Raw genomic sequence first — 27,941 nt, forward strand, 5'->3', positions numbered from 1 at the left:
CAGAATGAGTAGCAGGGGTCTGAGTAGTCCCATGCTTGTCATGTTTCTCAGAAGATATCTGAAAAACTATTTATTTCTTTGCAACTACTTTAAAAGAATCTGCTTGAACTGGGTGGCTAAAGCTTTTGAATTTAGCAGCCTGCTTGCAGAACAGGGAGTGTGTGTTCCAGTGCATCAGCAAAAAATGGAGCGTGGGGAGGTGCTTGCTTCTGTCCCTGGTCAGGGAGGCAGAGCGCCAGCAATCGCAGCATCTGCTAATGTTGCTCTGGAGGAGGAAACCTATTTCATGGCGCTCAGGCTTCAGGATATGCGATCTTTTCCTACAGAGAAGGGCTGAGATCACTTGCACTGCCTTTAAAGAGCAGTAAAGCAAAACAAATAATAATAACAAATAATAATAGCTCCACGTGCGCTTTCAAAGTTTATTCAGCATATGATCATTTTAGCTGTACTTAAGTCTGCTTTATTCAGACTTAGCATACTTGATTTTTTTCATGTCTTAGTCTTCTTTGATACAATACGAAAATACTCCTTAGTTATATACAAAAAAAAAAAAAAAAGGAAGGCCCTTCTGTGCCTGCCCAAAGAACAGCAATAAACCTCCCCCAAAGCCGTCAGAGGGGGGAAATTTTGAGCCCCAACACATGGACAGATGCATTGGCACAGCCGGCTGCGTGAACATGGCCACAGTTGCAGCCTCCCTGGGCTGTCAACCGTGCAGTCTTAGAGCTCTGAAAGCAAGCAGTGAGCCCCACTTCTGCCCCTCGGTGTCCTGCTTGGTGAAGACCTGGACCTGCAGAAAATATCCTCCTGGCTAAACTGAGCTCCCACTGCCACTCATGCTCATGGAGCCAAGCTGCTGGGCCCAGCACAACCAACACCAAGACCTCTGGCCAGGTGCTATGGCCAGCCCAGGCACACAGCAGCACAGGGGAGAAGCAATCTACAGAGCTGCGCCAGCTGCCAGCAGCCAGTTCTTGTGCTAGCAGCTTGTCTTCAGTTTCTTGGGTATGTGTCATTTGTAGAATAAAATTCTGCCTTCAGCTGCCAGTCTCTGGATGAGGCTGAATTCAACATCAGCGTCGTGGACCCTCGTCCTGCGAAAGGCTCCGGACCAACGGTTTTCTTCCCAGTAGTGATGCCAGTTCCCTTTGCTGTCTGCTCCAAAGCCAAACACAGAGACCTGCGGGCAGGCCAGCAGAGCCATTGCTGCATGGGCACTCGGTTAGCCCAAGAGCCTGCAGCGAGTGCCTGCCTCCCCCTCTAGCAGAGCCGTCACTGCAGAGTGGGAGAAGGCCTCTCTGGGCACGGAGCACCAGGGCCTGGGAGAAATGGATGGGGTGAGGGGGCACAGCCAAGCTGACCACGTCCCGGGTTCCACCAGCAAGAGCGTGGCCAGCAGCTGAGGGCCACAAATGTCCACCCACACGCCACACTGTGAGGCTGTGGGTTGAGTGCTGCATCCAGTTTGCGCCTCCCTGCACCAGCGTGGTGTTATAGGGGAGCTGGATCCAGACCCAACAAAAATACCACGAGGGGTAACAGACAACTTGCAGCAAAGGAAATTCTCCACAGCTGCAAGGAAAAGCCTTCTCCCCGTGAGAGCAGAGCACCTGCGGCTGCACTCACCTGTTGGCAGGCATGCAAGGCAAACAGCAGCGCTGTGAAGCCAGTGGAGGGATACCTGCCGTGGCCCTGCAGCCAGGTCTCATGGATGTACTTCAGGAAAGCCGGGTTCAGGATCAGCACCTGAGCAAGGGCAGAGGAGCAATAAGCTGCAAATGGACCAGCCAGACCCTGCCACCAGCACAGACACGAGTCCTCCCTCTTGCCAGCTCTGCCCCCACCCCTCTTGCTGCCTCCTTCCCAGAAAACACACCCAGCCTCTGCCTGGACACGAGGAGTTGGCTGTAAATCCTGCACTGCCTTGCAGAAACTTCTGGGGTCACCTCACAGCCAAAGGCAGTGCCAGGTCACTGGTGGCCACCAACCCTTCATCCCCCTTGTCCCAAAGTTCCAGCATCAGGTGCTTGAGCAGAGGGGATGCTCACTAGGTGCCTGCCCAGCCCTTACCTTGTCTCTGTCAGCTTTGATGAACTGTTTCACTCTCATGTAGGTGCTGCAAAAGCCAGAGGACAGCCATCAGTGTGACACACCTGAGCTGCCAATCCTTCAGGAGTAGCTGGTGTGCTGCGACCACCAACACCAGGCCAATGGCACTCCCCCCAACCCCTGAGCTGGCCCCGTGGTGTCCCTTGGCCTGGCCTTGGAAAGGGAAGCATCAAGCCCACAGCCCCGCGGTGGGGACAGACACCATCCTGCTCACCGGGCTACAGGGATGCAGGATGCCCAAGACCCATGGGGACCTCTCAGCACCTGGTTCCCCACATTGCAGTGCAGAGGGGGCAGAGCATTTTTCAAGGGACTCTGAGCCCTTTGCCTCCTACACCATGCTCCAGGCTCCTCAGCAAGAGAGGTGCCATCCCCAAGGCCCCAGGACGGCAGAGGGGACGCACCGTGAGAGCTCTCCTGTGGAGAAGGCACTGGTCACCCACTTCAGGTCCAGAGGCTTAAAAGGGACTAGGACAAGGTGGACGCCAGGCCAGAGGTTCATCGCACTCTCTGGGTACATGAAGTGATGGGTTGTCCTCGTGCCAACATCCATTTCAAAGCCTGCTGTCTTGGCTCTGTTCATCCTGGGAGACAGCAGGAAGGCATGGCCCGTAAGGAATGTGCATGCCGTGCTAGACCCGGGCTGCTGGGCAGGGATGTAGTTTGACCCTGGCCAGCAGCAAGGAGGCGATGTGAACCCTCATATCACCCACCTCAGCACCCAGTCGTGAGCATCAATCCGTGGGCCGTGGTGGGACCCCTTCAGCCTCCCTGAGTTGCCCACCACAGCGCAGCGCCTGCATTGGGATGGGTCCCACACGCTTCCCTTCAGGGCCGGAAGGACGGTGAAAAGCTCCTGGATTATGGCCTGGAGCTGGCTGCTGTCGGAGGGGCCCTGCAGGGTCTGGGGGAGCACAGGCAGGGACAGATAGCATCAGCCCCCCCAGCCTGGAGCCCGCCCTCCTCCCTGAGTGCCATGGAGAAGGATGAGGGGAATGAAGAGGGGGATTGGGGGGAGGGGGGGAGGGGAGGGCAATGGGCATGGAAGAATCCTCTGAATGCATATTTGGGGAGCCCAGGAAAGTCCTCAAGCACCCATCCACGCGCCCACTCACCAGCCACCACTGAACCACATCCAGGGAGAGCTCGTGGGCTGCACCTGTCAGCAGGGGCCTCACGGCTGCGTCGTAGTGAGCGTTGAACCAGGCGGAGGTGTTGGTGCTGGGGGAGCAGCGGGCAGTGGGCTGGGGTGGGCGACGGGCAGCAGAGAGAGAGGGAGTGAACAGAAGGTGGCCAAGGCCAGAAATGGAGGCTTGGAAAGACTGCCACAGCACGAGCAGCAGGCACAGGGCCAGCACCACCTGTGTGCGCTTCCGGCACTGCATCCCTCATGCCACCTGCAGCAAGATGACACCAGGATTGGTGGCAGTGGCACTGCTGGCAGGAGCAGGACTCTGCCCAGACTCCTGGGACACACTGGGGTCCCACCCTGCGACCACTTCACCACTCACCTTCCCACTATAGACCTGAAATTCGGGTCTCCTTTCCAAACCGTTCAATGGCCTTATTGCTGTGCTCTGCTCCTGACACTGTGACAGTTACGCAGGTCAGGTCAGGGCCAGCTGGCAACACATGCTATGCTAGGCGCCACGCTCTGCCTGCTGCACTTTTAGCGTCTGTGAATGATGCTATGGATGAGTGGTGGCAAAGCTTCTTCATCTCAGCCCTGAGCCTGCCTCTGGCTCCCTGCAGAGTGGAGGCTGTGCACCAGTAAAGCGGCTCCCACGCCTCCCACACCAACTCCCCATGCGGGCAGAGAGCCCGGCAGCCTCCCCGCAGGAAGCCTCCCCGCCACCACTCGCGGAGTGGAGCATGCAGGTGCTGCATGGCCGGCCAGGCACTTGCTCCCTGGTAGCCCGGGGACTCTGAGGCTTCAGGAGCACCAAATCTCCACCGGCAAGGGGGACCAAGAAGTGGTTACCTGGTGCGTGCGTGTGTGTGTCTGTGCGGACCTTTCTTCAATAGCCTTAGCTGTGAGTGACGTTCCTGTCCTCCATCTAAAAGGACTTCCATAAAGCTAGTCAGAAGAAAAAGGTTTGTTGGTTTTTTTCTTCCCCACAGCATGCCCAGCACCTCAGTACCTGACTCCATGGGCCAAGGCAGCCACGTGAGTGCACGAGCAGGACAGCGGGACAGCCTCTGTCGTGGTGTCAGGAGCAGCAGGTTGGGGGGTTCACCACTGCACCGGGAAAGCTGAAGGACGGGGACCCACTCCTGCCCCTCATGGGGAGGGGGGGCTTCAGTGCTCCCCACAGCCCCTTTCTTGCAGGCAAATCCAGGCCAGAGAAAGGACCACGGGTGAGAACCGGGTTCATGTCTCCACAGTCACCATTTCCGACAGCACAGACATACCTGCTCTCCGTGGTGTCCAGCCAGCTGCCCAAAAATGGACCTGCGCAACGTGCCCCCGACGGCAAAACCGCTCCTCCTAGGAGTCTGAGCCAAGAGCAGAGGTGGGAGATTTGGCTGGTCCCAGGCAGTCACTCCCTGCCGGTCCTTCCACGGGCAAGCTAAATGTTACTTCTCAAGGGGAAGTGCGCACAAGCCAACAGAAGCATGCCGGAAGCGCAGCCACGGCTGTGCAGGAAGCGCAGTTTCAAAGCAGGCCATGAAATGACAGCTCTGCGCCCCAAAGACTTCCCAGTGCCGAGCCTGCGATGTCAGCTTGTGCCCCCCCCACCAGCAGCTGTGCTGGAGGCACAGAGCATCCCTCCGACACACCTGCCAGGCCTGCAGTCACCCGGGGAAGGAGGGAAGCTGGTTCAGGAGCTTGCAGTCTTGGGTTTATTAACCCGCAGCCCCTGAGGGAGGATGCTCTGGCTGAGGGCCACACAGTCGGTGCCAGCAGCTCCATTAAGCCCAGAGCCAGGGGAATCAGGCAGCACAGTTCATGAAGCTTTTTGCAGTCACCCATCGCAGGCAAGAGGCTCAGGGCAGGGCCCTGTGGGGTGGGGGGGCAGGGACAAGCAGTCTCACACAGCCCCTGCTCTGCTGACGGGACCTCTGCAGCAGGGCCACCCACACCCTTGTGGCAGCTGAAACACCGCCAGCCCCACACCCAGACGTGCACTGCAGCACAGGTACTGGGGCACACCAGCAGCCCACAGACCCGTCCCTGGCCTCGCTCAGTCCCAAGGGACGCTGCTCCCCACACCCGCAGATGGGAAAGGGGCTCCCCGGGTGCTGCGATCCCCCTGTCGCCTGGCCCTCTCATTCTGGAGGAGGTGCCTCTGAGCGCGGTTGGGCAGAGGCGACACCGCCACACTCAGCAGCGCTCAGCGCTATTTGTGATGGCTGCCGCAGGAAGGGGAAGTGAGGGAGCCCGGAGCCTCACCGCAAATGGTGGAGTCAGCTGCGGGCTGTGTATTCAGCGTAAAATCAGGCAATTCAGCATAAAAATCACACCTCTGGAGGCGGGAGAAAATGCCTGGCGTGGACTTGCTGTCCTGCACCCTGCAGGTTACGCTGGGATGGTTCATCCTCTGCTGAAAACACAGAGGTCTCGACAGCCTTGTGCACCCGGTGCCTCGTCAGCTGGTTTCTTTAGGTCACCTGGACAGGATTTTGGCTCAGGAAGGAGTAAGGAAGGCTGTAAAATGTGCCTTGGCAACTGGAAAAAGCTGGCCCATGGAGAAAAGCCGTGCAATCTAAACTGTTCCGATTTCACTCAAGGGGAGGTCAGCCCTGCTTTGCTCTGCTGCCCATAAGGGGGTTTGATGCCTGAGGGGGACTGGCAAAGGGGAAAGAGATAGAAACCTAAACCAGAACAGCCCTGCACAACACAAACTCCTGAAGCACTAGTATTTATTGGCAGCAGACTCACAGGGCCTCTCCATCATCCTGCAGCCTGAAGCATTGCACTGAGCGGACACGGAGCAGGTTTTCCAGAGCACCAACACTGAAACCTTGACACAGTGAAAACTCAGTTATCAAAGTTATTAAGCAGGTATTCTTTATTACAGCACCATACGGGTAGTGTGCTTATATTAGTGGGCTATATACCTATTCATTTTATTTCCTGTAAGTCTCTTGCATATTCATCAGATCACCGAAGAATCATTAAAATAGGTTCCCACCCCTCTTCACGTGTACTGGAGTCCTTGGGTGGTCATCTGGTGTACTCTGGTGGTCTTTTGTTGAAGGCCAGAAGTCTTCCTTGTTGCTAAACTTCTGACCTTTTCTTTCTTCGACAGACTTCAGCAGTCAAGGCAGGTCTTGCTGGTCCCATTATCTATGCATACAGTCCTTTACATCCTTATCTTTGAGGTTGTTAATATACCATTGTGCTAGCTAAGACCTACAGAATCAACATCCTTTATCTTGTTCCCTGTCTCAACCCAGCGCAAGCAGTGAGGACAGCCCAAGTGCTCAGTGCTGCTGGCTCCACTGAGCTCATTTGAATTTTTAAGGCTCCTGCCATGCCCCATCCTCAGCCAAAGCCACTATCCAGGGTTTGCTCAGCAGCACAGCTCTGCTCGCAGCCCAATAGCTCTGCAGGGCAGCAGCATGGCTCTACAGCACCACTGTTTCCATTAGAGTGGTCAGTGCACGGGACAGGCAGTGTGCTTGGTGTCACGTTAAGGGACATAGCTGATTAACTGTTATGGGTCCGGTCAGATTCAGGGTATTGAACAATCATGGTCACAGATTCACCAACAACGTAGCACACCCTCACTCCAGTCATGTTCAATGAGAACTATCATGGCTAGGAACAATGCAATTAATTGCAATTTATTACAGCAACAGGTACACAAGTTCTTTGGCTTGCCAGCAATAAATTCACTGTCTGCAAAAGCAAGCTAGCATGCATGAAATACACAGGTACACAGCCTGGCTATTAACGCTTTAAAAGGCACAAAGGCTCTATAGGGATTTCTATGTTTCTGCATAGACACCTGGTATAACCAAGTGTTCAAATCTTACCCCATGGTGTCCCAGTGAGGGGGGAAGAGAGGCTCAGCCCATCAACTGATCCCAGAAGTCAGAAGGTATCCTTCGTGATGGTATCTTCCCTAACATCCCCTTTCTCTTAAGCCAATTTATATTATTTTCTATCTTTAAGGTGGAGCTTGTGTGACTCTAGTCAATCATATCTTGGTTATGATTGGTAAAAACTTTTCTCACTTTCATTTGAAGGTATAGGCTCTGAGAAACTCAGAGCGTGTGCTCAGTGAGGGGTGGTTGCACCTTGGAGGCGTGTAGCTTTTGGGATGGAGGTGTGTTTTGGTATTATAATGATATTATAATGAGCAAAAGTGCACTAGGGTACAGCATTTTGTCAAAAATATGACAGGTCATTGGCTCAGGGTAGCTTACCGGTCTCGGTGTGCATAAGAACAGTCGGGTCCCCACCTGGTCACAGAGCCTAGCCGCGATGTCTCCGCTCTACGCTCCATATTGTTCCTCACAGTCAGCACACCAGGTTCCCCCAGTGCAATAGCATCTAAGGTTGGAGGCCTAGGGAGTGCAGCTACACTCCACCCTGGAAGCTTTTTCAATGCTGTACATCTTCTTTAAAATGTGAATATTAGTTTAATTTTCCTAGTTACTTTAGGCAATTTCTCCACACTTGGGGAAAGCACAGTGGCCTGTTCTGTGCCTGCTGCCTGCACCTCAGCCCCAGAGGCTGCTCAAACTGTGGCATGTGGGGCTCTGGGGACCCAGTGCTGTTGTCCAGGGGGTGCTCTGGGGCAGGTTGGCTGTGGGAGGAGAGGCGATGCTGGGACCAGGGGCACAGGTGGAGTTCTGGGGGAGAGTCGCATTTCAAGTGGCTTATCAGTTCTACCCTCCTGAATCAAAATGGCTCCTATTCATTGAGCACATGAACGAATGAAGCAGGGAAGGCACCTCGCCTGTGAGGCTGTCCTTCAATCCAGCCTTTCTGCAAGGAGAAAGGAAAAAAAGGAGGTGTGAGCCCAAACAGTGCTCTGCAGGATGCTGTGGCTGGTTGAGAAAAGGAAGATTGAACAGAGAGAACCATCGCACAAGAGGAGGGACTGAGACTGTGTCTCCATGCGGCACTGGGGGGGGCTGAGCCTGGCATGGGAGATACCTGTGCAACAGAAAGATAAGCAAACAGATGGAATATGTACAAATTGCAAAATGTGATGTTACAGAAGGGAGCAGAAGAGTTTTCTACATAGTTTATGGAGCAGAATCTCAAGAGGAGGTTTGACTGCTGCCTATAAATACTTTTTCAGACCAACATCCAGGAGAAAAAGCTCTTCTCCGATATAAAATATATATTTGATGGTGGAATGGAGAATTTGGACACATTTGGGTTAGAAATTAGGTGTCATTTTAAAATGAGGGTTATCAGTTATTAGCTACAAACAATGAAGCTTTTGAATTTGCTTCTCCTAAAGTGCTGCAATTGCTGTTTGCAATTGTTTGAAGGATAAGGAAACCACAACTGTAATCACTGCTTACTGCTTAAGTCCTCAGGGGGTAAGTGAGGTGTGCATTTACACCCATGCCCAACCCTACTCGCTGCCCTGGAGGAACCATGCTGCTGCCAGCAAGAGCAGATAGCTCACGGTTTGCAGGATTACAAACCCAGAGGTATGCAAGAAACTTGTGACACAACAGGATCCTTTTGGCTCTGCTGAGGCTGCAGAAGCCACCGCAGCTGGCAAGGAAGTCCTGTTTTGGAGACACCAGCCAGCATGGTAGTGGGCAAGACGTCCTATGCTCTCCTCACATCAGGGCTGAGGAGCTGCCTGCCTTGGAGTGGGCCAACAGCAGCCCACAGGAGAGCAGCCTCTGATGCCCACACAGAGGGTAGCTGGCTGGGGATGCAAGGGGGGGGGACAAAGAAGCTGCTGCAGGGTGAGGGGACTGACCAGGCCATGAGGAGAGGGAGGGGAACATGCTGGCACCTGTCCCAGCAGCAGAGCAGACTAGAGGTGGGAGGTCCATGCAGGATGTGAGGATGCAGAGTAGGTTGCCCAGGTGTCAAGGAAAAGATGGAAAATGGAGAGACAGAAGCAAAGCAGGAAATGATAACTGGTGTGACAGTCCTGGGACTGAGGCAAGAGATGCATGAAGAGGGGAATTGTGCGCATCCCAATGCTGTCCAGCACACATGGGTTCACTCACCCACCAGTTGCTGTCCTCCTTTTCAGACACCACAATGATCTCGCCTGTGCGGAAAGTCAGCTCATCTTCCCGGTCAGCATTGCAGTCATAAAGAGCGCGGACCCTGCGAAGCAGCAGCTTGTTCTGCAAGCAGGAGAGAGCATTGTCAGGCCTCCTCCATCCCTTGTGCCACACCTTTGCCACACACTAGTAAAATAAATTTAGTGCCTTACTTCTTGATCGAGTCCAGCTTCTGGACTCGATGACCCTTGTGGGATGACCCTTGTGGGTTCCTTCCAACTCAGGATATTCTATGACTCTATGATCCTACCCCACCCTCCCCTGAAGGAGGGAGGGCAGAGGTGGGCAAGCACTTGCTGGGAGTTTGGATGGGACAGAGCCCCAGAAGAGGCTTCTTTCTGCTTGGGCATCTGTCCAGAGGCACTTGCTCCTCTTCTCCAGGACTGCGGCAGTGGTGGACACACTGTTTGGGGCCCCAGTTCCCAGAGCAGCTCTGTGCAAGGAGGCAGGGGTGCTGCTCAGCACAACCCAGGCCCAAGCAACCCAAGCAAGGTCCCCCTAATGAAAGGGCTGGGGAGAAGGATGTTCCCTGGGGCACAGAGGCTGGGCCAAGGTGGACATGGATCCCTTGTCCTTGTCCAGAAGTGCACCCTGATCTGCCAACAACCTGAATTCACAAACAAGGCTTTTCTCAAAAGGCACTGGAGCATCATGCGGATTTTGGTTAGCAGCAAATAACAGCAATCTCCATGGGTCCAAGCGTGCATTGGGAGGGACCTGCCATTCCCATGCACATAATTCCCAGCATCTGTTGGGAAGATGTCAAAGCCAGTGAGGCACAGTAGAGGTGCTGGGAGGAGCGGCTGCTGGGACCAGCTCCAGCTGACTTCAAAACCAGAGGTGATAAATCCGGGCAGACCTGGGAGCCGAGCTAAGCTGATCCTGGCCCATGACCACCTACCAAACTGCTCCTCTGAGGAAGAGGAGGTGGGACATGTGGGGGATATCCACAACATGGCTCTGGCTCTTGGAGGGATTGGTGTGGGCCAGGCTGTCCAGCTTTGCTGGGAACAGACGCGTAGAGGCAGTCCATGGCCTTCAGGGCACCTACAACACAAGCAGGGTGGTCACGTCCTCCTACCTTTAAACACAGGTGGACAACACCTGTTGACAACAACAACCACCACTCTTGGGCAACACTGTGCAGCACAGTCCTGCTCCTTGTCACAGTGTGAGAAAAAAGTACCCCAGCTGTCTGAGATGGAAAGCAGGAAGGGAAACAGGATCTGGCTCTGGGGTTAAGAGGGGCACCAGGGGAAGAGGATGTGCTTAAGAAGCAGAAAAACTTAGAGTGGAGTCTGGGGTGAGGAAAAGCATCACTAGGCAGAGCCGTCAGTGGTGGGAGCTGGGCCGTGCAGCTCCAATGTGCCCCCCAAGTAACCCAGCTCAACAAGCCATGACCAGTCTGATCTAGCAGGTGCTGGGCCACAGACCCACCAGCATGGCCAATCCCCATGGCATGGCCTGTTCTTGCCCCTTCTGGGCTGATCTGTTCATTACCCGAAGCCAGGATGGCAAGACTTGGTTTCTCAGGGCTAAGTGGGACCCAAGGAGCTGGCTCTGAGGATGTACGCTTGTGCTTGATGATGAGAGGCAGCGGGGGGCTCCTTCTGGTTCGTGTGTCCTCAGCAAAGTTGGATGAGCTGGTAAGAAGACGAGGACGTGACCCCTCAGGAACTAAAAAGGGAGCAAAAACAGATCACGGGTCAGCAGCAAGCAGAGCTTCTAAAAGCAAAACTCTGGGGGAAAACTTGGACAAATGCATCAACAGGAATAATCATTTCTCTACTTGCACGTCTGACTTGAGAAATTTGTGAGGTTGGAGCCACAGTTAGGACAGATGGAGGGGAGGTAAGGCAGGACTTGGCAAGTCTCCCAGAAAGCAGAACAGCTTGAGGAACTGGGGAGCTCCAGCTCTCAGAGCTGGGACACACCATGGAAAGAATGGGCAAGGGCAGCAGGATCCCATCTTACTAAGGAGCAGAACTGCAATGCTGATGTTTCTGCTGGCAGCTTTTTCTTCCCAGCTCTGACTCTAAACATGTTCACCTCTGCCTTTCCCAACAGCCGCAGCGCTCAGGAACGCACCAAGGGTAAGGATACACCATGCTGTTCCTCAAAGTGGGGCTCAGTGCTAGGCAAAACCAGCCAGCACAAGCCAGCCTTCCTCCCTCAAGGAGAAGAGGACAGAAGGGCATCCTACGGCACCAGACAGCCCCTCACACCTCATTAGGGTCCCATCTTTTGCTGATGCAACCAGGCTGCATGGGCTCCAGCAGCTCACCCCACCACCCTACGCAGGATCTCACCTGACATTGCCCGCTGGGGTGGGAAGGAAGGCAGGTAAGGGAGGGCTGGTGGCATGTCCAGGCTGTGGAGGTGGGTGTGTGGCAGGGCGTAGATGTCCAGCTGCCTCCCCTGGGGCACTGGCTCTGCTGCTTCCAGCCTGGAGGCAGTAGCAGGGGGCTGGCAGCAGCTCTGGGGATGGGCAGACCCCCTCTTCATAAGACCCAGCTAGGAAACAGATATTCATAAGTTAGTGCACGTGGCAAGGGCGATCAGCCAGTACAGGAGCGCCTGCTCCAGTGTGGTGGGAGCAGGGCCTGTGGTGACATGCATAGACTCGAGTCCTCCAGAGTTTCAGGCCCATGGAGGGGCCTCACCTTCTCATCCAGGTCTTCATCGCTCTCATACATGTCGTCTTGGCCCAGCCACCACTCATACTCTACATCGACGCGCGGGTTGAACTGGTTGTTCTGGGCCTGCAACAGCTGGAGCATTGAGGAGTCCCTTGAGGACCCACCAGCCATGTCCTGCCACACCAGCCCCATCCCTGACCGACACTTTGATTGTCCAGAAAACAACTGCAAGCTGTGAGTGGTGCTTCCCATCCAGCAGGCTGGGGATTTTGCAAAGGTCTCCAAACATACATGCTGGGACATGGCCAAAGCAGGGCTTAGACTTGCCAAGGAGATGCTCTCACCCCATATGGCTTGGTACAGCTTCAGGTCCCACTGCCTGGCCTGTCCCAAACTGCCCAGCCCTGAGGGACCCCGCACCAGCAGTTCCAGCACTTGCCAGACCCCTTGGCACCCCCCTCTGTGTCCCACACCAGCAGTGGAGATGCTGAAGGATGTGGGTGGCCCTGCGCCAAGCATCCATGCAGTGTCTTCCCCAGCCATGCTCTGCTGCCAGCATGTGCCCCAAAACCAGGGGCTGAGACACCATGTCCTACCAGCAGTTCACACTGGGAATGTCTTGTCCTCCGGGCAATGTCCAGGGCTGTCTCTCCTGCTTTGTTAGCTGTGGGGGGAAAGGGCAACCTTGAACCATTTTCAGAGAAGTGAAGGGCAGTTCTGCATGCAGGAAGCCTGTGGAGACTTGCAGCAGAAATGTTACGGTCGTGGGGGAAGGAGGAGAGGACATGTCCAGCTCAGGAGCCCCAGAAGCAGGAAGAGACCCTCAGAGGAGCTGAGTGAGGTGCTGATGGCACCAAGATCAACAGATCCTTCAGATCCCATCACATCTACATGCTGCTTCTGGGGACAAACAAGTACAGGAAAAATTATCTGAAGAGAAGGGACAGCCTAAGCCCAGATTGAAACAAAGAGTCAGTATGATGGTTTACGGAGATGGTTTACATCTCAGGAGTGCCCATGAAGCATGACTCAGAACACCCACCCACTCAGCTGGTACCAGATGGTAAAAACATTTGTGACCTCCCATGTCACCCAGGATCCCAGCTTTAAAGTTCACTTCTGTGTTGTGAAGAGGCCATTCATAGACACTATAAATGACAGGACCTGTGACTGGGCTCCAGGGCACCTGCGTTTTGGCAGCCCTCCTACCTGCTCTCCAGCATTGCAGGGTTGGCTCTAAAAATGAAAGTTAAGGGCCTGTCAGCCCATGGGCAGGGTCCCCAGAACACTGTCACTAACTGGCCTCTCCCAAACCTCCCCAGCCTCAGACTAGCCCTGTTGAGCACTCCAGCAAGGTCAGGGTGGTATTCGCAGAGAAGAGCTAGAAGACTTAGGGATCCCATGGCCACTCACCGATGGCAATGCTGGCTTTGGCCTTCAGCAGCAGTTTGAGACACTCGGGTTTGTTGTGAGTGCAGCAGTAGTGAAGTGGCGTGTTCCCCACCACAGTCTGCTTTTCCAGGCTCCCACTGCAGCAAAAGGTGGATATTGTCAGCAAATCTGAGGAGAGCTGCTGGCCCCAGCCACATGCTGGCCTACACATCATTCTTCCCCAGGTCTCCTGGAGAGTGCTTGAGAAGAGGCGGTCACCACCACTGTTGCACCTCAACCCAGAGGACATGAGGGAAGGTAAGGCCCCTCTGATCTAGGGATGGCTACCCCAAGTCCACCCCAAGGCACATTTGCTGGGAGGCCTGCCCTGGTGCTTCTTCTTTTCTTTGGGAGCATTTTGGAGAAGCCCATGAGCCTTGCACGTTTCACTAGCAGTGGCTTAGTCACGACAAGCTGACTGGGTGTCTTAAACTTACCTGTTCTGGACGAGAAAATCAACAATATGCAATGAGGTTTGGTCAGACAACAGCACTGCCAGGTGGAGAATGGTCTCCCCAGGTTCCTGTAACCAAGACAGAAACAGCAAAAAACAGGATGGGTCTGCCAACACTGGCATCCCAGAGAAGAGCTCTGTCTTTCAAGAACTGTTCTTTACACAATTAAAATCCCTGACAGGTGAATAGAAACAGGTTTTACTTGTCTTTTTGGAGCCATGCCCACCAAGGCTCATGTGAACTGAGTAAAAGCGTGGAGCCATAGAGCCATGTTTCTCCAGAAAGGTTTTCTGCACACTCTCACCTATTCTTTGTCCTCTGTGCACAGCTTGCTCATTTTTCTCAGAGGCTTAGCTACTCATTTGCTTATCATCTGCCCTTTACCCAGAACCTTTATTATATATTTGTGTTGGCTTCATGAGGAATCTATTCTTCTTCATGAAGAATCTATCCCTTTTCACATTTAGAAACAGCAAAGAAAGGTAACTTTTTTTTTCCTCAGGCCAGCAGCAGACCTTCATCAAGGTAATGATTTCGGGGTGCATAACAGCTGCTCCCTGTGGAACTGGTCCTTGCCTGCCAGTTTGTCCTAGGAGATCCCATTCTTGTTCATGGCAGCATTTTGCTCCTTCAGTTGTACTTGGGAGAACACCCACCAGTGTCCTTGCTGGGAAAGGAGATGGCACAGCAACTGCGAAAACCCCCCTCTGCCATGGCCTTCCTCACTCTGCAGGTTCTTTTGTCAAAGAACAAAACATTCCCAAACACCCCCAAAACATCCCACTGCCTTCTGTGGGTAGAAGCTACTAGGGTCTGCTCCCTGCATCCCCAGCTTGTGCAGCTGCCTGTAGGAGCCCCTTGTTTTGTTCCCCTGATGATGGTGCCACCCACCAGGTGCCATACCTGCAGAGGTGCCTGCACAGGCTCGCTCAAATCCATGTTCTCTGCATAAGCTTGGAGTAAAGAAAATATGTCCTTATTCTTGACGGCTTCTGGGAGGTTTGGACACTGAGAAGCAGGGCTCCTCTTGGCATATTTCTTCTCAACATACTTGGAAATGATGAAATTTTTCCGGAAGGCCCTGGCAGAGACCAGCCAAATGAGAGTTAGGAGCCCTGGAGTGACCCCATGAGCCTACAGGGGCGTTCCCTCCTCTCCTGCTGCTCCAGCTGCTCTCCCTGTCTCTCCTGCAGATCTGCCAGGCAACGTAGCACCTTTCCTGTCCTTGCTTCTAGCAGGGCTCCCACCACCTTCCTCCAATGCCCTGAGGTCTAGCTGAGAGGGACAGGGAAGCATCAGTTCATCTCCCACTCTCCCACACGCTCACCACTTCCAGACCCCTCTATCGCCTCTTCTCCAAGCAGAGAAGAGCTCTGCACTGGGCTCAGCTCCCTGGCAATGAGATGCTGGGGAAGCACCAGGTGTGAGCTGGGAAAGAGTACGCAAGGATCGGGAATGGCTTCTGGAGGAGGACTGGCCAAGCAAGCTGTCCAGATGGAGGGTGCAAGAGCAGCAGAAGCAGTGACCAGCCAGAAGATCTGGGGGGCAGCAGGTGTGACCCAGGGGCACTGGAGCACTCCCAACAGAAAAGGTGATCACAGAAGGGCGATTATTATTACTGCAAACAGTTTGTTTTCTTAGCAGCCAAGTCCAGTGCTGGATCTGGCAACCCTGACCCCACTCCTGCAGTTGCATTTTCTGGTTCTCCCTGCTGTCTGCCAACCACGTGCCCAATTCTTGCTCATCTATTTACTGCAGTGTAGATCCATGCTGTCTAAAAGGTTCCCTAGTTGGGCCTTACATACCTGGAATGGACCTGGATTGTGCCTGGTCTGCCTCTCCATGCTCCTGAATGTCCCCTCAGCCCTGATAACCCCAGCTATGGGTTTCCCTCAAGAACTCTGCTGAAGCTCAGATTTGTGACACTAAGCCCTGGAGAAGCCCTCAGCTACTGCTGGAACCAGCCACCACCCGAGCTCTGTGGATTACTGCAGTGCACCAGGTAAGTCACTGTCCCCACTCCACCCTCCCACCTGTGGTGGAAGGGCCATCCTCCCTACAGATGTGCACAGCCACAGAGCCGTCCTGATTGGCAGCTCCACTTTAGGTTTCTCTTCTTGCCTTTCCCTTTCCAGCTTTGTCTCTTCAATCCTGACTGGCTCTTCCTCACTCCTCCGTTCTCTTTTATCAAACCTTTCCTGCTGGGCTTGATGAAATTGCTTCTAAAGAGAAGTTACAGCCTGGGGAGGAGATCGGGCAGTGCTACATGCCTGGTCACTGCAGGGAGCAAGCAGGACTGCTGAGCATGACCACAAATACCAGCTCTTGCAGAGCAACTCACATGTCACTGTGCACCGCAGGCTTGGCAGAGTAGCTGGGAAGATTCGCTTCCATGATGTCATTGAAGCCAACGTTGCTGATGTTCCTTGCCAGCTGCAAAACAGCCCAGCTAGAGGTGACATGGGACATGCAGCAGCATCACACGTGTGGCAGCAGGAGAGGAAGCTTGGGGCTGAGATGCTGGCCAGGTATGGGGGATGTCAAGGGGTGTGGGGATGTTTGTGTCCCACAGCCAGAGGCTCTGTCCTGACTCCTACTGCTGATATCTCCCAGCTCCAACATGCATTGCATGCATGGATCTGAGCATGTAATGGTCCCAAAACTAAAATAGCACCATGAAAAGCCTCCAGCCCCTGTCCACCCCACACTGCTCTATCCCAGTTTGGGCTTGGTCCTGCCCTGCACCACGGGACAAAGCTGGGGGAGATGGGTGACCCAGGAACAGCAAAGTAATACTCTCCTCCTCTTCTTGAAGATAACAGTTCCTACCACAGTAACCATGAAACTCCAGGCATTACAGCTTGGTATGGGCCCCTAAACCTAACAGAGTTAGGCTGGTTTCAGAAAGACCACAGCAGAAGAATGAGAAGGCCAGTGGACAGAGCACACCAGCAGCATCCTACCAGCAATTCAGAGGTTGCCAGCTTGTCCAGAGACAGTGACTGGATGCGGGAGACATGCACACCCATCTCTCTGTGAATCCCAGAGCACTCAATGCAGATCAGGATGCCCAAGTTAATGGAGAGCCAGGTGGGATCTGCAGAGACAACACTGCTAGGTTCACGCCCATCTCCTGCCTCTCATCCCACTGCTTAGGGCACAAGCTGCACAGCAGGACCAGCAGCAGAGAGATGCTGGAGCATGAAGGGAAGGCAAACAGCTGGCTCTCACCCGGTGCTGAGCAGTCACAGCACTCCCTGTTCCCAGGCATGCCTCTGACCTCCTTGATGATGGCCCGGGTCAGCTCCTCCCTGCTGCTCTCCCCTCCGCCCTGCACCTTGCTGAAGGCCACATTCAGCGCCTCCTCCTTGCTGTTGCTGAGGACAGACACCCAGCTGCGTGGGCAGAAAGTGACTTAGGAGTGGGGCCCCGCAGGGGAGAGCCTGGCTCTGCATGGAGCCACCAAGCACAAAGTTTCCCCACAGGACTCCAGCAGAAAAATGGTGCCAGAAAACTTTGTGGGGCACCATGACCTGCTTGCTGCCAGCCCCCAAAGCAATGAGGACACACCAAGGATGGGAAGGGCATCAAACAAGGGCAGCAGTGATCTGTTTAATTAGCTGAAGAGCTGTCTCCCCATCGGCAGATGGACAAGCATTTTCTGTTTGCCACTGAGCTGCTCTTTGCTGGCAGTACTTACGCGACACAGTCCTGCTCATCCTCTGCCAGGAAGCGGTACGTGCGGTTGTCTGAAACACACAGAGCCGTGCTTCCCTGGGCGCTGCGCTCACCCATCCTGCCCACCAGGCTCGGCGGGGTGACAGCCACCCCCTTCCCACCTGGCCCCTCCATAATGCTCCCCCAGCAAAGGGACCTTCTCCCGTGTTGGGATTGAGGGATGCTGGTGTTGGCTAAGATGCTGCACAGGAACTGTGCTCTCGCAGTCCACACACACACACACACACACTGCTGCAATGCCCGTCTCATGCCCTGTGTGTTCACTGCTGCTTCTGAGCACAGCTGCCCCCCACCACAACTTCGCAAGCTGACCCAAAGCTGAGAGCTTCACTTCCTCCCTGCCTGCACTCAGTCTCTGAACCCGAAGCACCACCACCCTCCAGGCACTTTCTGGAGGAGCCATGGGACAGGCACCAGCACTCACATGAAACCAGGTCAAAGCATTTCTTGTCTTCCGCATTCAGCTTCACCTGGCAGGTCAGTAGGTTCAACTTGGCTGGCGGGCGGTTGGGCTATGAGTGGAACAAGGAAGACTCAGGCCTCGTGGCATCAAATGGTGGTGGCCCAGCAGTGGCAATCGCCACCTGGCTCCAGAGCCACGGACCTGCCTTGCCCCCAGCACTTCATCCTTGATTCTGCTTTCAGGAGTAATGCAAGAAGCAGTAATGTGGACCTTTTCTTTCCCAACAGCCAACCCATGCTGAGGGTGCCGGGTCCTCAGGCTCACTCCCTCCATGCACACAGGCAAGTGAGGGCCTCCCATATTTGTCCCTTGGGTCAAAGGGATTCAGATCTCAGTGGGAAGTCTGCTTCGGCAGGGCAGACAAGCAGTGCAAGTGCCAGGCACGAGGGCTCTGCTGGGTCCCCAGAAGCCACTGGAGTGTTGGGCAGCAGGGGCTCAGCTGACCCAGCAGGGGCAGGCAGCAGCTCCCCGGCAGGAGCAGAGCAGGGTAGAAGAACCAATTCCTACCATGCTGTGAGAGATGGTCAGGTAGCCATTCCTGATGGTGCATTTCCTCTTCTGCCAGACTTTTCTCAGCCTGGAAATGAGCAGAGGGTGGGATGAGAGGACACAAACAACCCTCCAGGCAGAGGAGCAGGAGTGCTGGTGAGCATAAGAGCTGTGCAAGGGACAGCGTGGGAACATGGCTCTCATCAGCCATCCTATCCATACTGCCAGAGTCTGTCATTCTTGGTCTGCTTTGAACTGAGAAGGGCCCATCATATGGCATAAGAACAGGCTTGTACAGATGGGTAACACAGCTGCGGCAGAGGCAATGCGGACACAGAGCATTGCTTGGAGCAGCAGGTCCTGCTACAGAGCACGCAGACCTTTGCATATGTCCCCAGCAAACAGCCAGGATCATTACCTCCAAGCTGCTCCTAACACCTCCAAGACTGTAAATGGGAGAAGGATGGAGGAGATACACCCAAAAAGGGGGAGAGACTGAACTTCAACCTGCAGTGAAGTGGACTCCTGAGCTTCAGTTCATTATTTTCGGTCCAGTTTCAGGTTTTTCTAGGACCATTCAAGACCCTTCCCAGGACTGCTCATCTCCCAGTGCAGGTCCCCAGCCCTCAGGCTCACATACACCGGTTGGAGTGCCTCTCTTCAACGACAGCAGAGCTCATGATCTGACTCCTGGGCATGGGCACAGGATGGGTCTGAAGCAGCACAAGGGGAACCTTTGTTCCCTGCTGTCTTTCTCCTGTGGCCCTTGATGCCATCTCCAAGGTGGCATTGATCTGCGCTGCTGGTAAGCCACACAACATTTGTGTTCCTTCTCCCAAATCTCATGCAGGAAGCTGAGCCCAGTACTGATCTGTGGGGTCAGAGGGTTGGAAAAGCAAGGGACATGTCAGGGCCAGGAGGCAGGCATGTGAAAGAGCAGAAAACTTCACCCAGCCTGTGTATAAGTCCTCACCCCATCCATGAGGAGCTTCAGAGGGCACTAGGCAGTTTCACATGAGAGAAATGCCCTGAGGGCCATGGAATGGACACTAGCTGCCTGCAGCCCTGTGTATAAAGCTTTGGGAGACTGGGACAGTGCCAAGCACACCTTCATGCAGCTTGTCCCGCTCTTCAGCCCTTGCTATCACTCCAGAAGAGGACGTCGGGCTGGGTGAGCCCTGTGCTGGCCACAGAGGACCAACGTACAACCATAAGGGACACGCCGAATCCCAACTTACCCATCACTTTTCTTGAAGAGGGTCCCTGTCTTCTCCGTGCCATACTGCTTGTTCCCTTGCAGCTGGTGCATGTTGTACCGTGCTTGCTTGCTCCCAGTATCCTAGCAGAAGGAGAGGAATAGCAGCCAGGATCACACCAGAAGGCAGCTGGGGCTGCTTTGGGCAGGAGGGAAGGAGTGACAGGGTAACCGGTGCCCTGTGAGGGTGCTCCCCTGGGAAGAAGGATCTGGCTTTACCTCCTTCTGCTCCAGCTGCAACACTGCCCTCAGCTGATCCCGAAGGGCACACAGCTGCTTCTTCTCCTCGTCCTGCCTGGCCTTCAGCTGCAGGGTACCAAAACACAGCAAGAGTTCACGTGGGAGGAGGAGGAGAGCCCCGTGCCCCTGCCCTGTGCCCCTCAGCCTCGTCACTTCCCCAGGTCCATTGCGAGCCCCATTCCTGAGGTGGGAGGTGATCGCTCCTCCCCTGCAATACCGTGGTGCCTGTGCATGAAGCTGTTCAACAGAAACTTCCGTGAGGGAGCAGGCACAACCCCCGGCAACATGGCAAAGGCAGTCTGCACTTCAGCCACCGTGTTATTTTCTGAGAAAACAACAGTCTGAAGCTCTCTGTGGTGCAAAAACAACCAACAGCTTGAAGGACGCTGTAGGGTTTGTTTGTTTTTCTTCCTCCAGTTTGGTAGTGTCAGTAATTAAAAAGCCACCACGCCATCAAAAAGTTCATTTCCACCAGGGATCTTGGTAGAGGACTATGGCCTTGAAATAAAGACTGGTGTTAGGTCTGCATGAACGACCCAGAAGATGCTGTTTGCTGTGCTCAGTTACCTCACTCCAGGGTGGCATGTCCTCTCTTTTTGTTATTTAAATAATGAATTTTAATTTCAATATGAATGATTACACTATGAAAGAAGCAGAATAATTCCCCTAGAGCAGATGGCTTCAAACAAAATCGCAGTTGCCCAGAGGAGAGCAGCACTACAGGACCAGGGAAATGACTACAAATGACACTGTCACAGTCTGTGGGTGAGGATCATAGCCCAGACCCCCCCAAATCATGACTTATGAGGAGGTTTGGAAAAGGAGGAGCAAGGCAAACTAGATCTCAGGTCTAGAAATGCTAACATAAACCTTCTGCAGTACTCGAGGGACTTGGTACCAGCAGTGTTCAGGCTCTGAAATCCCACCATAGACTTTGCCATTTTGAAAAACTTCTTCCTGTCTCCTGGCCATGTATGATTGCCAGAGCCCAAAGTCAAAAGCTGAAGGTCACAAGGCTTACACAGCCCTGTGAGAATTTCTCCAGCAAGACAAAGCCCCCAATGAAGAGCATGATGAGCTTCAATTAGTAGCAATGGGCAGGAAAGCCAGGAGCACAGATGAGAAACTTGAAAGCCTGAAGAGCAGCTATGACAGTTGAATACGTCAGTGCCTGCGGTATCCAGTTCTATGTTTCTTCTTAATATTATTCTGTGCCCTGGGGTATGACACCAAAACTTCCCCACTCCCAGTGATGGCTGCATTTCCCCTCAAAGGGTCACATTACACATTGCAGGCTCAGGAAATGACGACAGATGAGAAAGTCCCCAGAACTTTCTCATCTGGAAGGAAGAGGAAGCCCTGGGGCAGACATCCCCACTCTCCAGCCTGCACCCCCTTGACGCACCCAACCTCAGATGAATACTCACACTCTGCAGCTCTGGGATGAGCTTCTCTGTAAAATTCTTCAGTTTTGCTGTTGCATTTAAACATTCCTGGAAAAAACTGAGAGGGGAGGCTAACGTAAGAGCACAGTCTGAAATCCTGCTCTTAGTGCTGGCTGTAAAGCCAGCACTGGGCTGTCCCAAGCTTTTGTTTCATTGTTAAAAAAAAAAAAAAGCTTTCTTATTAAATATACTTTGAAGCAGTTACAGTCAGGGAGAGTGCTCAGCACTGTCTTCTTCACATCCCAGATTTCAGTGAAAGCTGCCTGCTGTCTGTCCTATATTGTCATATGAAGTATGTCAGACTAAAGAGAGTAGGCACACAACATTGAGATCCTTGTCTCCACCACCTCCAGGAGAAGACAATTTTTGGCATGTTAGAGAATAGGCCAACTCAACTGCAAGACCTCTAGGTCCTGCAAATTAAACCACCTCCCAGATTCCCTCTAAAACCAGCACTTCTGGAGTGAAGGGGAGTGAAGGCAGGATGACAGTCATCTTACTTGAACTGTGAGCTGCAGTGCTTGATGTGGTTTTGGAGCAAGTCGATCCCTTTCTTGGTTTTGATCTCATTCACTTTGATTAGATACTGAAGGGAAAATGACACAGTGACTGAAGGTTTAACTTAGAGAGAAATGTCTTTCACATGCTTGTCTTTATGCCCACTCCCTACCCCCATTACCAGCGAAGAGCAGTGTGTTGTGGCTCTTCCTGGTAGTCAGGCCCTGATAGGAGCAGCTTATGTGGCTTTTCTGGGGTGAGAAGTTTGTGGCAGGCAGGGCCCATGAACATAAGTGCCCTGATCTGGCCAAGAGAGCGATGGACCCATGATGGGTGCAGTTGCATCTCTACTGCCAGGTTAATATAGGCTCTTGCTTCATCTAAACTCCTTGATCAGCCCCTATCCAAGGTTGGCTTGAGCCTACTTCAACCCAGGCAGCTCTCCAACTGAGGGACCATGTGGGCAGACCACAAAGAACTAGGGCAGGGAGGAGCCAGACAGACCTGTGGGGTATGTGCCATGTCCCAGCTGCTCCCACCTGCCCTGTCCCTGTCCTTACCTCACACATGTTTAACTGGAAGGTCCTGCGCTCCTTCTCCATCTCCTCAGCAATCTCCCCACTGCACAGCTCGCTCCGCACCATGCCATGCTGCTTCGCCAGCTCGCGCTTCTCCTTCTCAATCTTCGCGCTCAAGGAAAGAGGAGAGAAACTTGAAAGGCTCCGTCTGACTGCTCTCTAGTGAAAGCAGCCAAAAACAAGCCTCCAGGTCCACGTCTCAGGGCAAGGAAGCCTGACAACTTACAGTTTGCTCTCATAGTCTTTGCAGGCCTTCTCAAAGGGCTTCTTGAACTCCTAGGAACAGCCAAAGGTACTGTTTGATGACTATGATCAGGACAGACCCTTCCTCACCCTGAGCATACTGCATTCCCACAAGGTCACCCTGGCAGTAAAGCCCCACAGACCCAAGATATGGCTGTCCACAGGACTGTCCCTCCCCAGGAAGGCTCTCCCTCACCTCTGCCACATGTGCAGTGAACAAGTGCACTCACCAGTGCAGGTCACTCACAGGCGTGTGCTTGCACCCACACAAATATGCAGTACCTAGGTATGAAACCTTTCACAGACTCACATTTTTAAGGGCAGAAGGAATTGCTAAAATGCACACAACCCAGAAAGTAGCAACCAGCTTCTCAGCCTTTGAAGCCAGAACATTGTGTTTAACTAAAACAAACACCTCTCAGAAAGACATCAGAAACCCACCTAAAGCTGGCAACATTGTCAGACTGATTCTTCCTTGAGTACTCATTCAATAGTGAATTAGTCTTGCTGCTACAAGTTCATTCCTTATATGTTTCTCATCTAACATCATGTGATTTTACTGTCTTGCTACATACAACCGCATTTGTCCATTAAATGCATTTATGCCACACTTCTCTTTTCTCACTGCTTACTGCTCTGCAGACCTCTGTCTCACAGAAAGATGGGGTAAATCCCCTGGGTAAGGCCCTCAGGTTGGAGGGGGGACTTCAGGAGGTCTCCAGCCCAGCCTCATGCTCCAAGCTGGGGCATCACTGAATTAGGGCCAGGCTTTGTCAAGGTGGTTGTTGAAAACTCCCAGGGAGAGAGACCCCACATTCTATCTGGCTTCTTGTCCCAAGGCTTCTCTATCCCTCAAGGAGAAATTTCTTTATGTCAAGGCAGAACCTTATAAGGGCAGATCTTGTGTTTGTCTCCATTCTAATGAAAAATGTCAAACAGATTCAGGTCAGGCTGTGATTCCTGTTGATTCGCATTAAAAATGCCTTCAGCTTAATCATGACTTCTTATGGGCAGCTGTTTTTATTCCTCTCTCTCTGAATGATTTTCTGGGTTTCTAATGTCTTCTTGACATTGTCACATTGTCCTTAATGTAAATAGCAGACTTTTTTCCTTCACAATTTATATTCTTTTATCATATTACATGCTAAAAGTTCCAGAATTTGCTCTCTCCTTCCATTTTGCTGCTCCTGTGTAGCACTAGCTCCCAATGGGATGCCTAAGGGTTTGTTTCAATATTTGGCAATTAGAGAGAAAAAAAAAAAAAAAAGAAAAAATATGGAGAAGAAAACATGGGATGCTTGTCAGAGTATCCGCAGGTGCGGTGGAAGATGGCACTGGAGCAATAGCACAGATCTGCTCCAGGGAGCAGCAGCACTGTCCCTGCTCCTCCTGAGCTGGTTTGCCCAGCCAGCACGGGGGCCTCATCATAGAGCTGAGTGCATTCATGCTTACCCTAGTGGGGTTCCCTAGGACATGAACCGGGGTCAAGCCCCCACAGCTGGTACCTGCTCTGCCCTCTTGTTCAACAGTCCCGCTGCCGAGCAGCACCTTCAGCTTCTGCTTACCCCTTTGAGCTCTTTCATGTCGCCCTTTATTAACGACTCCAGGGAAAAGTTAATGTTGTGGTACAAACTCTGCAACTGGAAAGAAAAGAGAGAGATCATGCAGCTGACACTGCCCAAGCCAGTCAGGATAGCAGGGGATGCTCCACATCCTTGCTGATACCTGTAGCCAGGTTACCAACAGGTGTCACTGGACACATTTTGCTTCAACATCTGCTTGTGAGTGCACAGAAGGAACCACTTTGGAAAATAGCCAGCTAAAAGCCTCCACCCTTGGAAATTACCAAGCTGGAAAAAACTCACAGCCAGCCTAAGCCAGTGCTGGGGAGAGCATGGCTTCATACAGGACACTGTACTGGAAACCTCCAGTGTACCCTTGCAGCCAGCATTTCTGTGATCCCCAAGGCTCTCCCAGCTCCTTGCTAACCCAAACTGTGTCATTTCAGCACAAGGAAAAGGCCAAGTTTAGGCAAATGTGCCCACAACAGAGCTTTCTGTCTCCTGAAAACTCTTGTAGCTGTTCCTGAAGAGCTTGAGAGGTACCCCAACTCATAATGAGCCTCTGAAAACGGGTGCAGAGGATGGCTCCTTGGCAAGGCTTCACACAGTACCCTCCAAAATCATTAGAGCCTGCCTTAGGCACAAGGGCAGGATTCCTGAGTACACCCCTTTCCCTGTTGGCATCATGTGCATGGTGGGGACACCCATCCTCCACATGCTGCAGCCCACCTGGCTCTGACATGGCCACCATAAGCTCGCCTCTTCTGATCAGCCTGAGGTCAGCACCAAGTCCTGGCCATGTAGGCTGTATCACCAGCTCTGCGACTGCTGCTCACCATGGGCTCCTGCCTTGGTCTAGGAAAGGGATGAGCTTGGGCCTCAAGGCTAGGGACCAGAGACTCTTCCTGGGGACCCTCCCCACCCACATACCCCTGCAAGCCAGGGGCCCTGCTCGATGGTCACACAGGGGACAGAGCTGCCTACCAGGCTCCTGACAGCGGTCAGCAGCTCCTGGGAGAAGGCTGCGAAGGTGCTGAAGGCATTGGCCAGCTGCTCCTCACCCTCCAGCTGGTAGTTGGCTGAGAACTTCTCCTGGGCAGCAATGTGGGCTGCCAGGTGGTTGATGAGATCTGGGAAAACATGGATGGTCTCCAGTGAGTGCAGAAGGAAGGTCAGGATATACTCCCTGCCAAAAGCCACCATGCCCAGCTCTGATCAAGCTCCAGAGCCAGCTCCCACTGCCTCCTGCTGCCCCGCATACCCACTACCCAGCTATAGGAACCCCGGGGACCGGTATTCTCTGCTGCCGGTAGACAACCCAGCCTGTAGCAAGGACTCCCCCTGGCCACCCATTGCAGCTTCCAGCCTCTGCTCTGCCCTGACCTTGTCCACAGCTGTGCTCCGCCTTGGCTGCTTTCCTCATCTTCTGCAGCACAGCTCGGTCTGCATCCAAGGCCTAGAAATGCAGAAGTTATGGTCATTGACTGCATCCATACACACATTTCTGTAATCCGCAGAGTTCAGCCCAAGCCTCAGCATCCCCAGGCCAGACTGCAGGTAGGTGATGGTCTAGTGGTAATTGTCTATGAGTATCTTAAATACCAGTGCGTAAAAGAGTTACTGAGAGAGAATCAGATAATATTTTAGAAAAAGGACTGTTTAACAGCAGGGGGGGCTGGGTACCACCTCTGGTGTGCACCACATCAACCAAGCCATGCAGCTGAACCCTAATAGCAGAAGAGGATGTGAGTCAGGCTCTGTATGGGTCAGCACAGTAAAGACCACGTCATCTGAGGGATTTCACCATAAACATTTAGGTATTCAGAGAGCATTAAGCTGGAAAGTTATCTTCCTATATTTTTTCCTGAACTCTTATTCCCCGGGAATAAGCTGCCACCCACAACCCTTAGCATCCTCTCGCCCAGATGTGTTTAGGACTGAGTTTTCAGGCCAAACCCTCAAATGGAGGCTGACCTAGGTCTTGACAAGACCCTGAGGAGTGCTGGCTCTCCAGGAGGCAGCCACAGGCATACTTCAAGGCCTTATTTCAGCTTTCCACTTTTTTTCCCTTGCCATCTACCTGGTCCAGCCCTCCAGGGCTGTGTTGCCAAAGATGAAATGTGGTCCCCTTATATCCCAGCTCAGCACCAGCCTGCTGCTTTTACTGCAGGCCTGGCCAGGGTTTGTTGCCATTCGGCAGTGGGAGCCATGGCCTTGTGTTTTCTGTCCCCTCTGTCATGAGTCCTGAATCAAGAACTCTGCAGACAGCACCAATTTCAGCAGTGTACATCTTTCTCTCTAACCACAGCTTCCTGACATGACAGCTCTGTTTTAATGGACAGAAGTTTTCACTTTGCCTTGAGCATGCATAATAGAGCAACAGTTGAAACTTAAGCAACACAAGGAAATTGCCCCATGCACAAGGCTTCTGAGTAAATTCTGGCCTCCAGAGGGCCGAGAGAAAAGCCTCGGTAGCTACCACTGATCTATGGAGTTGCAGAACCATTCAAAGTCTGCAGAGATAATTGACCCCAGGCACTGGGGGACTTCAGAACAGTACAGGGGGTCACAATCCACTGACAGACCCTGGTAAAGCCTTAGACACCTTCCCTTCATCCGCTGAAACTACAAAATAATGAGAGGTGATGTGGTGGTGATGCTATTTAGTTGGTCCCAGTCCATTTATCAGACCAAGCAGGAGGAGGTACCAAGGGGCATGGGGCCTCCAGACCACACAGTAGTCCCTTCCCCCTTCTGCCCAGAACCTGCCAATGCATATCAGGGTCTGGAAGCAAAGGCATTTGGCCCACGTAAGTTTTGCATTGGATACTGCACTCAGCCACCAGCCCTCACCCTTTCTCCATGGATTTTTTAATTGCATTGGGCTGCCGAAGGTCCCACATTGGTGTATTGCACAGTTCAGCCTCGGACAAGCAAGGTAACCCTCCCACCACCCCAACAACTTCCTTTAATTCTGTTTTGTTTTTAGGGTGATACTGGCTAAAGTGCTCTGTCTTCTCTCTACAGAGCAGTGTGAGCTGGGTATGAGACACAGCCTTCCCACAAAACCCCTTTTGCGTTTGTCCCCACTGATCCGTGTCTGTCCCCCGGCCACCACAGCCCCTCACCCGCCTCTGCCAGGCCTTCGCTCTGTGCCTTTTGCAACACACACCAGCACCCAGAGGTACTCACACCGCTCTCTGTTCATGGTGACAAATGACACGGTGATGCCTGTACGAGCACAGATCCTGCAGGACCATCATGGGGCCTGCCACCCCCAAGCCCCCTTGGGGGTGCCCCCACTGTGGTCTCCATCCCCTGCTCACCTCCTCCAGGCTGTTAGCAGTGGCCTTGCAGTGGCCCATGTGGCTGGTGAAGGTGGAGGTGGTGGGCGAGCTGAGGTCCTCCTGCACCTGCTGCATGAAGTCGCACACCGAGATGAGGGCCGCCATGGTGCTGCAGTGAGGCGGTGCCAGGAAAAGGAACTGCTGGTGGGAGCCGAGGCCACACTGGGGCCAGGCAGGGGAACAGGGCAGAGGATGGGGTCATGCTGCTGCCAGCAGCAAGAGCAGGGG

The 27,941-nt window shown here is 53.3% G+C and overlaps 2 protein-coding genes across 27 annotated transcripts; both read right to left on the reverse strand.

Moving 5' to 3' along the window:
* Nucleotides 1-396: 396 nt before the first annotated feature.
* Nucleotides 397-5,648, reverse strand: LOC101802936 (CMP-N-acetylneuraminate-beta-galactosamide-alpha-2,3-sialyltransferase 2). 26 transcript variants are annotated; one of them, XM_072026426.1, is made up of 10 exons: nucleotides 5,507-5,640; nucleotides 4,525-4,608; nucleotides 4,094-4,189; nucleotides 3,624-3,872; nucleotides 3,228-3,509; nucleotides 2,826-3,016; nucleotides 2,517-2,696; nucleotides 2,074-2,119; nucleotides 1,630-1,749; nucleotides 397-1,183 (listed from the first exon to the last, which is right to left on the reverse strand). In XM_072026426.1, the coding sequence occupies exons 5-10, from the start codon at nucleotides 3,495-3,497 to the stop codon at nucleotides 1,016-1,018; spliced, it is 975 nt and encodes a 324-aa protein (XP_071882527.1). In that variant the 5' UTR covers nucleotides 3,498-3,509; nucleotides 3,624-3,872; nucleotides 4,094-4,189; nucleotides 4,525-4,608; nucleotides 5,507-5,640; the 3' UTR covers nucleotides 397-1,015. The 26 variants fall into 26 exon arrangements, with proteins under 26 accessions (XP_071882527.1, XP_071882525.1, XP_071882528.1 ...); XM_072026424.1 differs by having other exon boundaries at nucleotides 4,094-4,434; XM_072026427.1 differs by having other exon boundaries at nucleotides 5,578-5,596.
* A 459-nt stretch (nucleotides 5,649-6,107) lies between these two features.
* On the reverse strand, nucleotides 6,108-27,864 carry LOC101802747 (arf-GAP with SH3 domain, ANK repeat and PH domain-containing protein 1-like). The gene is made up of 26 exons (XM_021271314.4): nucleotides 27,693-27,864; nucleotides 25,750-25,822; nucleotides 25,351-25,496; nucleotides 24,370-24,444; nucleotides 22,788-22,837; nucleotides 22,544-22,673; nucleotides 21,986-22,071; nucleotides 21,468-21,543; nucleotides 20,020-20,106; nucleotides 19,784-19,884; nucleotides 18,564-18,633; nucleotides 18,018-18,105; nucleotides 17,556-17,604; nucleotides 17,087-17,250; nucleotides 16,819-16,952; nucleotides 16,197-16,288; nucleotides 14,759-14,936; nucleotides 13,838-13,923; nucleotides 13,383-13,498; nucleotides 12,566-12,633; nucleotides 11,994-12,101; nucleotides 11,640-11,844; nucleotides 10,831-11,007; nucleotides 10,232-10,377; nucleotides 9,271-9,393; nucleotides 6,108-8,053 (listed from the first exon to the last, which is right to left on the reverse strand). Exons 1-26 carry the CDS (start codon nucleotides 27,816-27,818, stop codon nucleotides 7,979-7,981), a joined length of 2,829 nt encoding a protein of 942 aa, XP_021126989.4. The 5' UTR covers nucleotides 27,819-27,864; the 3' UTR covers nucleotides 6,108-7,978.
* Between the last annotated feature and the right edge of the window lie 77 nt (nucleotides 27,865-27,941).

Source organism: Anas platyrhynchos, chromosome 21 (assembly GCF_047663525.1).
Source record: "Anas platyrhynchos isolate ZD024472 breed Pekin duck chromosome 21, IASCAAS_PekinDuck_T2T, whole genome shotgun sequence".
Classification (NCBI taxonomy): Eukaryota; Metazoa; Chordata; class Aves; order Anseriformes; family Anatidae; genus Anas; species Anas platyrhynchos.